Source organism: Lampetra fluviatilis, chromosome 3, assembly GCF_964198595.1.
Source record: "Lampetra fluviatilis chromosome 3, kcLamFluv1.1, whole genome shotgun sequence".
NCBI classification, from domain to species: Eukaryota; Metazoa; Chordata; class Hyperoartia; order Petromyzontiformes; family Petromyzontidae; genus Lampetra; species Lampetra fluviatilis.
In genome coordinates this window covers 8,153,079-8,164,468 of record NC_136277.1, presented here as the reverse complement: position 1 = coordinate 8,164,468, position 11,390 = coordinate 8,153,079, and the positions used below count along the sequence as shown (strand labels likewise).

The 11,390-nt window shown below is 43.6% G+C and overlaps 1 protein-coding gene across 1 annotated transcript; it reads left to right on the top strand.

Annotated features, from left to right (window-relative positions):
- The first annotated feature begins 41 nt into the window (after positions 1-41).
- LOC144948183 (low choriolytic enzyme-like) lies at positions 42-11,175 on the top strand. Its single transcript, XM_078877617.1, has 4 exons — positions 42-126; positions 2,560-2,659; positions 8,357-8,544; positions 11,093-11,175. The coding sequence occupies exons 1-4, from the start codon at positions 42-44 to the stop codon at positions 11,173-11,175; spliced, it is 456 nt and encodes a 151-aa protein (XP_078733743.1).
- The last annotated feature ends 215 nt before the right edge of the window (positions 11,176-11,390 follow it).

Below are 11,390 nucleotides of genomic sequence, written 5' to 3'. Positions count from 1 at the left end.
ACCCTGGCAAGGTGACCAAGGGCGTTGTTCTGCACGAGTTCATGCATGCGCTCGGCTTCTACCATGAGCACAGCCGCATCGATCGCGACGAATACATATTGGTGCTGATTGACAACGTCAAGCCAGGTACGTGGCTGCCTCTGAGTTGCTGCCAAAGAAGGTTTCACTTTACATTGAACAAGTGGTGGCAATATTTAATTGGCTAGGAGGACACTGCCTTTTCTGTCACAGCTGATAAGGGTAGCTGCCCAATACATATGTTAGACAGCCCTCATGGATGTGTAATGTACGACTCCGGAGACAAAAAACTGTAGAGGCACCTTATTTATTACTCGCAACTTGCACTGTTACACTCGCTAGCGCATAATACAACAATGACCACCTAACTAATTATCTAGCAGCGGCGACGTCGAGTGATGACAAAGAAGGCAGCAATGACGGCAACGACGAAGATGGCAGCAACGATGAGACGACCTCAACTCCCACGGAAAGGCCCGAGCTCTGTCTCTCGCCCCCTTTTATGCTTCCAGTGGGGCCTGGCCACGCCCCCCTTCTCGAACCATCTCGCTGGTTCTGGGAGCTTAAAGATGGATCCCTTCCATGACCCTTGGCCCAGTTCTTATCCCTTCCATGACCCTTGTCCCAGTTCTTCCCCTTGGGTGGGTACATCCGCAATTGCTACTCCTGATCGCCAGTCAGCGCTGCTACACTACAGATGTATCTGTTCATTTCACTCCTAAATATTGCTGTGGACAAGGTACAATTGTTGAAGCTATCATTATGCCACTTTTTAACTTATGTAACACTGCTTATATATCAGCTACTAATGAAACACTAAACAGACGAATCCCCCTTTATTATAAAGAACCCACTATTGTGACCTCTACTTAAAATCTCACATCACTTGATGCAAGCATAATTCTACATTGGGCCCTGTTCATCCATACAATCCTTATTGGAAAATCTGCACTATACTGAGCTAAATAATCCCACTGTCAAACCCAAAAAACCTACGACGTCCATCCAATTGTCTTTATACTATTGTAGAGGAGTAAAATACGCCGTGCAAACTGTTAACAGAGGGCAACCAAGGGCGAGCAGGTGCGCATGTGCAACATGAGATTGCACGGGCAAACCGTCACCTAATTAAGGGGAGAAGCAGGTGAAAACAGGGGTCGACCGGTTGTGCACGTTGAGACCGGAGGAGTTGCCCGGGAGACGGGAGATAAGGGGTGATTAATGGGCTGACAGGCGCCAACCTGGCGAGAGCCTAAAGAGACACACGAGAGGTCTCAGATAATTGGCAGGAGGATATAAGCGGGAGGCTGTGTGAGCGAAGGGGAGTTGTTGCTGGGGACAAGAGTGAAGAAATCTTGCCGCTGCCGCTCAAGCCGTCAACGGACCTCAACCCTCACAAGTCGCCGGGCAGGTGATGGTTGATCCCCCCACCCGGGACAGATGAGTGAGTAGGTCTGAGGGAGCGTAGGTGAGGGCAGCGGTGGAGTGTGTGAAGCCTCTGTGTGTGGAGACGCTTTGTACGGAGATGCTTTGTGTGGAGACGCTGTGTGCGGAGATGCTGTGTGCGGAGGCGCTGTGTGCGGAGTCGCTGAGAGCAGAGCGCAGGATAGCGAGGTGAAGGGTAGATAAGAGTGAGGAGAAGAAACATAAATGACCGTATAGATAGTTATAGGAGTGCCTACAACTGGTGCATAAAAAGGTTAATAAAGTGTAAGCAGGTGACTTGTTACAACATGTCAGTCTGAGTGATTTACAAAAGAAGACACTACACTATCACAAGAACAAGAATTAGAATAGGTGACAAAACCTTTGCCGTAGTACCAACGTTTTGGAACAACCTTGTTTCCTCCCTAAATATCCTAAATCTTTCTTCAAAAAATATCCTGAAGCAAAAGATTTGTGCTGGATACAACCACATTGCCCAATGTAATTTGTAACTTTAATACTTACCTGTGCATCGAAAGTTAAATTCTGTAGTTTTCTTACCTTTCCCAAGCTCGCATTTATTGTTGAAAATCGAAAGGAACTTATATACTTTTGCAATTTGTACTTATATATTTTTATCTATTTTACATATTTATTTTTAGTGATTTTCTTACCTTTTTTATTCTTTCCACTCCAATCGTTTTTGTATTGTTTCTTGTAACTTTCTGACCCACCCCTACTGGACATCTATGAAAAAGAGCTTCATAGCTAATCAGATTTCTCCACGATGAATAAAGATTCTGATTCTAATTCTAGCTGTCAAACAATTCTAGCAATAAGGGTGGAGGCGATTGAGCAGAGTTAGGCAGCAGAGAGAATAATGACAACAGGGCTTCTCGTCTGTGTCCAAACTGGTCACTCCAGCCTACAAACCTTTAGTAACTGAGCTTCACACGCAGTCCCTGAGCCTTCACTGCACAGAACCTTTCAATAGATGCTGCTTAATCATGAACACCAGTTATGTGAGAGAGAGGGTACTTATTGTTGTTGTTTTTTAAGCAAAATGTGTTGTTTAATTGAAGCATGCTCTACTTTAATGTCAATATCTGTTTTCAGAATGGAAGGATGCAATGGTGAATACAATACTCCATGATACCAACCGTGAGACCAATACGACAACTCCGTATGACTACAGCTCCATCACCCACTACGGCATGTACGTGGTGCTTCCAGGTTTTACCTTCACAGGAATTGTGCATGAGAAATGTGTAATATTCTGTATTTTAGTGTAAATCATTTTAAATTCTCATCTGATTGTCTTATTCAATCGCACAGTTCTGTTGTAACAAAGGTTAATGTGTGTAATTGGTTGAATCACAATGGAAAACAAATATTTATTTTACAGGACTTGTAACCAGGGAGTTGAACCGATATATTTTGGGTATGGTTCTGGTTAACCCAAAACTGATTGAACTGATTGCAGTTCAGTTTAACACGTAGGCTTTCGCGACCAATGTCATCCATAAGAGGTTTTGTGGCTTGACTAGTGACGAATTGACATTCTCTGTTTATGTGACAACTCTTATTAGTTGGCTGTGTCGGGTGGTGGCGGGTTTTAACGACACATTTATATATTTACGCGATCTAACCCAAAAAAAACCTCTTATTGATTATTGCGGTTCATTTATTTCAAAATGGGCTCGAATGGTTCGGTTCCACTTATCTGTTTTCTACAACTGGGGGGAAACTTTTATGATAGTACAAATAAACTAAATGGCAAAAGAAAGACCTCTTGGGTAGCATACATTGTAGGATACACGAGGTATTTTTTTATAGCTAATATGCAATATATGTGTAGGACTCATACTGACGCGACAGCTTCTTTGTCTTTCTCGGTTCTTTATTAGCGCGTATAGTTCACATCTCCTCCGTCGGCATCACTCAATGTCCCTCCATACTCTTCAACGCACAACTCCCCATCACGTCCCTCAATGTCCCTCCGTTCGCTCGCTCCGCTGGCTTCGCTTGCTCTCGCTCTGCTCCTCTCCTCCAGCGACCCTCCTCTCTGCTCTCTCTCTCTCTCCAGCTCGGTCGCTCTTTGTTCTCTCTGCCGTCTCACTCTGTCGTAGCTTCTCGACCAAGGTCCGCTACTCCGCTGCTATCCTATACTGTACTCGCTCCGTCCACTGCTACTCTATCTGTATTCTCTTTATCCGCTGCTACCATACTCTGTCTTTTCTTTGTTCACTGCTACCGTATACTATACTCTCTTTGTCCACTGCTACCTTATATTATACTCTCTTGTCCACTGCTAAAGTATACTATACTCTCGTCTGCTGCTCCGTCTCTTCCTCTGTCCATCTCTCGTCCCAGGCACCAACCAACTCCCGTTTCTCCCCACGCTCTTTGCCTTTATCCCCGAACCAATTCCCCTTAATTAATTGGACCATCCCCTGCTTCGCTACTCGCCCCCAGCCCCCAGCCCCCAGCCTCACGTGGTGTTGTTGTTGTAGACACCGCGGCGCCAATTCCCGACACCCATAACTCTCGTCTAATCACCGGCCTGCGTCCTCGATTACCCCCGAACACCTGCAGGCCCCCCTTAATTACCCTGCCACCTTAATTGGTACAACAACAGTATGTCGCCCCGCTCCCTGTGTCCCCGTTTGCCCTCACTGTCCGCCGCGTGTCCGTATCACAATCCAACGCGTGACGCGTGTTTCTCAAGTCCTACATATGTAAAGTTATGAAAACCAAACGCACTAACAGAGAAAAACAAAGGACGTGGATGAACGATGCATCCGAGGGCACACGTTGACTAATTGTGTGCTAAACATGTAATGTGCGATAAGACTTTATGCTAAGCATACGTAGGAAATTTGAGATGTTCTTCCCAGCGCTAGGAAATGTAATATGCTATGCGAGAACATTGTAATAAATACAGTACCATTGATGTGCGTTTGTGCACTAGCAATTCTGAAGCTAATTACTTACCCGTTGCATGGAATTCGGTGAGCCTGTGCCCTTGTAGGCCTCGATCTCCCTTGTGCTGTCTTTGTGTGCACTCTCTACATTCTCCCACAACTCGTGAATCTCAGCTGTCCTCTGCTTCATGGTGATGGTCACTCAAATAAAAATGTACAGTAGATTTTTTTTTAGTTACATTAAATTGTGCATATAAAAATGTTAATTATTTCATTTTGTTAAGTTATTCGGTGTAAATGTAATGTTAAGTATTCCTTATTTGTGAATGGAATTTCAATTTATTATGAAATATTACATTTGCCGGACATACTGCATTAGCATAAAGGCTCTCCCCAAATACATCAGGCTATGAGAGATTTTTCTGTAAATTAAATGCATTTTTGACTCAACATTTAATTTAACGCATTAAATTTGTTAAATATTTTACAAACAAGTTGAATCAATGTAATTGATTTAGTAAATGTATGTCCAAAAAGAGAGGGTATTCACCAGCTGACTACGTTGCAGGCCCAGGAGTTGGCAACCAAAAGAACAAGATAATTTTTCGTTCGAATTCGGTAAAAAAAAAACCTCAATATTTCAAGAGCTGAAATGCACGTGAATAACGTCACGGAGCAGTGCTTTAAGAGCCGCATGCGGATTCTAGATTTGAAGCTTGTAGCATTTCAGATGTAGCATTTCAGTGTGCGCAGTTTCAGTGATGTACTCAAGTTGCGGTCTGCAAGGAGTGTTTTCCATTTAATAAATGCTTGCCTTGCTTGTTCAATTCTGCTCTTGATTTCGACTTCATGGTTCAACTGATCGTCAATGATTACACCAAGGTATTTAAATCGGTGTACTTGTTCCAATTTTTCGCTGCCCAGCTTGATTGTTATTTCGTTTGTAGTTCGGCTGACCTTCATAACCTTTGTTTTCTTTTTGTTAATTCGTAAGCCCCATATTTGACTCTCTGCGGCAACCACGTCCAAGATTTGTTGTAGGTCTTGTTCCGAATCGGCCAGCAGTGCAGTGTCGTCGGCATACCTGATGTTGTTGATGTATTGTCCATTGACTTTAATACCAATGTTTTTGTCTGCTAGTGTTCGATCAAAAATCTGCTCCGAGTAGATGTTGAAAAGAATCGGTGACAGTGGGCAGCCTTGTTGTACACCTTTTTGTATTGGTGTTGGGTCTGTCAATTCGTTTTCATATCGGAGTTGGGCTGTTTGCTTCCAATAAAGAGCAATGATGAAGTCGATGTCGTTTTTATCTAGTCCCAGTTGTTTTAATAGAGCTGCTAGTCGGTCGTGGTCTACTGAGTCAAAGGCTTTCTCATAATCTATGAAGCAGATGTACACTTCTTTCTGATGTTCGTAGCATCGCTGTAGTAGTATCTGTAGACAGAAGATTGCGTCTCTTGTGCCTAGTCCTTTGCAGAAGCCAAACTGTGTGTTCTTCAATGCATTTTCGCATGTGGAGCGTATACGCTGTTGGATCACCTTCAGGAAGACTTTCAGCACGTGGCTCATCAAGCTTATCAGTCTGTAGTCTTCACATTTCCGGCTTGTTGCTTTCTTTGGTATGGCCACAAAGATGGATTGTAGCCTGTCAGATGGAATATTATTGCCGTTGTATATTTGATTGTACCAATTAGTCAGTTGTCGTATGTTGTTGCTGTCTAATAGTTTGAGCAATTCTACATGGATTGTGTCGGGCCCGCATGATTTGCCTGGCTTAGCTGTTTTGATTGCATGTTCTACTTCTGATGTTAAAATGTGTAGAGCGTCTTTCGACTTCTGTTGGTCTTTTTCTGCAGGTGTTCTCGCGGCGCCAAAGAGCTTGTGTATATAGTTTGTCCAGGTGTCCATTTTTTCTTGTTGATTTAGGATTGGTTGGTTGTTGTCCGCATACAAGGTAGCTGTTGGGGCTGGTCTGTAGATGTTACCAGCTTCTTTGAGCTTCTTGTGCAGATTAAAATTGTCATGTTTTTTAATTAGTTCTTCAATCTCGGCGCATTGTTCTTCGATCCACTTTTCTTTTGCCTGTCGGATTACTTCTCTGATCTTCTGTTGCATTTGTTTGTACTTCTCCAAGTTGTTATTTTTGTACATTCTTCGTTTGCTCATTAGATCGAGAATATATTGTGTCATCCATCGTTGTTTCTTTTTCAGTGACTGGTGTCCCAGCATGACTTCTGTTGTTTATGTGATGCATTGTTTGAACGAGCGCCAGTACTCCTGAACATCTGCTGTTTCTGTTGTTATTGGGCGGATGCTATCATTGAGATCTTGCTGTACTTGTCTTTTATCGGCGCTGTTCTTCAGTTTCTCCAGGTCTGCCCGTCTCGTCTTTGTACATTGTATTGATCGCAATTTGAGTCTTATTGTAGCTGTTACTGGGTTATGATCTGACGATATATCGGCTCCAGGGTAGGTTTTTGCTGTAATCACACTGGACTTAAACCTGATGTTAATTAGGATATAATCGATTTGGTTCCTGACGATGTTGTTGTCGGAGTCTTGCGGCGAGTACCACGTGTACAGTCGTTGAGGTGGTAATTGGAACCACGTGTTAGCAATACTGAAACGTTCTTCTTGGCAGAATTGAACCAGTCTGTCGCCTCGTCCATTCCTTGTTCCTAGTCTGTGTTCTCCGACAATGTTCTGCATTCGACCGTGGCCAACCTTGGCGTTGAAGTCGCCGAGGATTATAGTGATGTCTTGTTTCTTCAGTGGCTTCAGCGTGTTGGTTAGTTGCTCATAGAACGATTCAATTTCATGATCTTGTTTGTCTGCTGTTGGAGCATAAACCTGTAGAATGTTCACGTTGACTTTGTTGCCTGCTAATTGTAGTAGTGCTATTCGTTCTGATACTGGGGTAAAGTTGATGACTTTATTCGCTAATTTCTTGTGTACTATAATGGCGACACCGTATGTTTGTTTGGTGTTTTCTTCTCCTCCGGAGCAGAAGACGTGGTGTTCGCTCGATATAATCTTTTTTGTTCCAGGCCATTTAGTTTCGCTTAGACCGATTATGTTGATTTTAAGTCGATCCATTTCTTGTATGACATTGGCTAGTTTTCCTGCTTGAAGTAAACTTCTAACGTTCCAAGTTGCTACTTTGAAAGGGTTCTTTGACACAAGCTCGGAGATTCTTAGCACCCCTGTCCTATTTAAAAGACGCCGATACTCAGGGCCTTTGTTGATTTTGCTTGTCATCATTGACGTTTTCAAGGGAGGTATAATCCAAGTAGTTTCCCGTTGCTTTCTTGGATCACAATTTATTTGAAAAGGTCATATGGGGACCTTTCGAAACGGGTTTTGTCTGACGTCTCCACTTAAGTCTTCCCGCCTTGGGTGACCCTTCTGAGAGCACTAGGCTCTCGACGGTATAGCGATCAGCTTCTCAGACGTACACAAACTCTCTCGCCGCGTTAAGGCACCGTTTCTCGAGCTTCCTTCAGTCTAGCTTCAAGAGGTTTAACTATTATATATCTGTGTACCTGAGCACGTGTGAATTTGAATCATTGACAAGTTAATTTGCCTTGGAAAAAATACCGATGCCTCAAGGGTCTGCATGCAACAAAGTAACCAATAACATTCCACTTCTATCACTATCCCACAATTGTGCACACATGTTCTCAAGTTGCGCATGCCTTGCATGTCGGGCTTAATATCAAATCCATTGTGTGTAATAGAAAACTCCTGGTATTTGCATGTGCCTGATTGTATTTTGAACTTCTTTTGCACCGTACATAGCAAACCGTGCGAATCAGAGCTGCGGGGAAAGGACAGAAAACTAAGCACAACAAGCAGTTCTAAAGAAATTAGTTTTCAATTTAAAGATATTAGTTTTCAACTTAGATATAAGATATGATTGGAGTAGTGGTGTGCATTAGTGTGTAATGGCATTGGTATTTTTTTAATGGTTCTCCTCTGTGTGCCCCCAGGACTGCTGGATCTAAAGATGAGCACAGCCCCACCATGCTACCCAGAGATACCAGCACCATGCATCGCTTTGGTGGCGGCCACACCCTGAGTGATGGCGATGTGGAGAAGATCGAGAAAATGTTCGACTCCGAGCCGGCACCACGGCAACGAAGAGGAGCATTCTTGAATCACCAGAACGTATCTGCAGGTGCGAGAGCCACAGCCATATTGACCATTCGATAAGATGAAGCAGCTTTACTGGTAGTGGTGCGTGAGCACAGGGTGATAACAGTCCACTTCACTACCCCCATAGGCAGTTTTTCTCACAAGATGTGAACAGGTGGCCACCGGATGCCTGAAAAATACGTGAGACTGTCGAAGCTGCATGCAGTAGGAAACATGGTGTCTCCTTGGCTGCCGTGAGCAGAGGCCGGGTGCCGAGTCTTAATGTAACATTGGCTTTAGGTTCAAAGCAATGTTCATGGAACTAGTGGGGAAGAATTTTCAGCATGTAATTTTATTATTTTTGGTCAACCCAGCAATCGTGATAGTGCAGTGTATGTGCCTTGATCTGATTAGATGCTATTTTGACAAGTGGGGAAATCTCGAGATTTTCGCTCTTGGTCAAAAGTGGCGCCACAGTGGGATAGAGGGGGGCTAGAGCTGATGCCCCCCACCTGGCATACTGGAGGGCTAACAATAAGCTTACCTCACCACCCTTCCCTTACTGTGGGTGACAATGGGTTTGGCTTGGCATTGGATAAAAAAATGTAACCAGATCAGATGACCTTGCAAGCACCCAAATATGATAGGACATTTATGTGCATTTATGTGCTATGAAAAATGGTCCTTGCCTGAAACGTCACATTCGATTTTTTCCCTCTAAGGCTGCAGTGTTATTGATGCATGTGAGTTTTTATTTAATTATTGATTTGAAGCTTTCGTGACTACAGGAATCCATACTCTTTGGTTCTTTCGGTAAAGTCACGTAGGTAGAAAATAATAGATCACGACGTTTCGATCGCAACACAAGTAATCGTCATCAGGTGAGACAATTACAGCAAGAAAACTGCTGAAATAGGCGAGAGAGCTGCCGTGACAAGAGGTTATATAGGTCTGAACTGGGAGCAACCCAAGGGTAAGTGGGCGGGGCTGGAAGTGGAAGGCTGCGTGTGAGACACGGGGGAAGAGGTCTACCGCGGCTGCGTGTGAGACAAGGGGGAAGAAGTCTGCCTAGGCAAGAGTGAGAAATCGGCGGCAGGTGGGGGGGGTCAGAAAATACACATTCACTAACACAGCCTCTCTCTCCCGCTGCCACCGATGTACTATGCCCCACCCCTCTCTCTCCCCCCTTGCCTCCCCCTTTCTTATCTCTGCCCACCCCCCTCTCCCCCCCTGCCGCCGATCTCTCACTCTTGCCGAGGGAGACCTCATCTCCCGTGTCTGCCTCTTCCCCCGTGTCTCACACGCAGCCTTTCACTTCCAGCCCCGCCCACTTACCCTTGGGTTGCTCCCAGCTCAGACCGAGATAACCTCTTGTCACGGCAGCTCTCTCGCCTATTTAAGCAATTTTCTTGCCGTAATTGTCTCACCTGATGACGATACCGCCAATGCAGTATCACTCATTAATTGGCTAATTTGAAGCGTGTCTATTCAGCTGATTGCTCGGAGCTTATTTAATTAACGTGAAGTATGATAACGATGCTGTAATATATTCCATAATTAAATATCTACAATACACTCCAAGTGGATTTCTTAGCCGAGTGTGAGACAGTAGTTCCTGGTTGAGACAATGGAGCCGAGGGGGTGGGACACCACGAGTCTCAGAAACAGCTTAAGTAGCACACCTTGTAACCTGTATACATTTCATTTAAGGGTTATTTATGGATGCAATGATGTAACAATATCGTTTTAATATTTAAATGGACTGTAGTTCATATTCTTGGTTCTTTCGGTAAAGTCACGTAGATAGAAAATAAAATAAGAATTAAAAAAATTGAAAATAATAAAAGCAAAAAACCCACGACGTTTCGATCACAACACAAGCGGTCTTCATCAGGCGTGATATGAATTTCTGCAGTCAAAATTGGACTGTAGTTGTGCAATTCACACGTAATTATTACACATTTAAACAAACGAAGAGGTGTAATGGGTCAAACAGGTTGATGTTGCTATGTGGATTCACAGACATAAGGTGCTTTGGGTTTCTGAGGCATCTAGGTATTATATAAATGCAAACATTATTAGCTATGAAGCTGGATACAGATATGAAGTCACATGGCATGCACAGTCGCAACATATTCATCGTGGCTCTATGTTACTAACAGACAAATTGACAAACAGGTTGACGGAGCTAATGCATCAATGTTTTCAATCTTGGTTTGATGTACGGTTTCTTAAAAGTATTCGGAAAAGGTGACTGTCATTCATAAAATCACAATGTTGACAGCATAACCAGATAAACAAGTAGGTTTTCGTGGACTCTCACTGATAACAGGGATGCCTGACAAATTTCTCCAATATTGATGGATTAATAACGTGAATATTATTAAAGAATATGATTGCAAACGACATTGAATGACACTGAACAATTAAATTTGCACTTAATCAGAGGCATATCAGCACTTCACCTGCTTGATAATACACCATGCTCGTGGTGGTGGCACCGAGCAGACTTTGCTGAGTATTAGCAGAGTGGAGGGGTGACTTGATTGTAATCATGTTGTGTGTGTGTGCTCGTGTGCCCTTTTGTGCAGGAGCTGGCCCCATGCTCAGAGACGTTGGTGTCTCGGATTACTCCCTCGTGGACGTGGTGGGAGTCTGGAATCAGGTATCATAACTGTGGCTTTACTGTGACTTGTAAAACCACCAGGTTATTTATACATTTTAGCATTCATCATAATGTAGTAATTAGGAATGTATTTAAAATGCATGGACATAGAATCTGCACAGCCATCTGTAATAGGGTTCTTTACTCTTTAGCATAATTATGTTTTGAAGGGGCGGTGACATGCCCTAGCGGTAGCGCATTCACTGCCTTTTGCAGAAGGGTTT

What these genes read in the sequence shown, in the direction of transcription:
- LOC144948183 (XM_078877617.1), top strand. Translation starts at nt 42, where the DNA reads ATGCATGCGCTCGGCTTCTACCATGAGCACAGCCGCATCGATCGCGAC. An exon ending in TCCATCACCCACTACGGCAT is followed by an intron (nt 2,660 to 8,356) that starts GTACGTGGTGCT and finishes GTGTGCCCCCAG; the next exon opens with GACTGCTGGATCTAAAGATG. An exon ending in TCACCAGAACGTATCTGCAG is followed by an intron (nt 8,545 to 11,092) that starts GTGCGAGAGCCA and finishes CCTTTTGTGCAG; the next exon opens with GAGCTGGCCCCATGCTCAGA.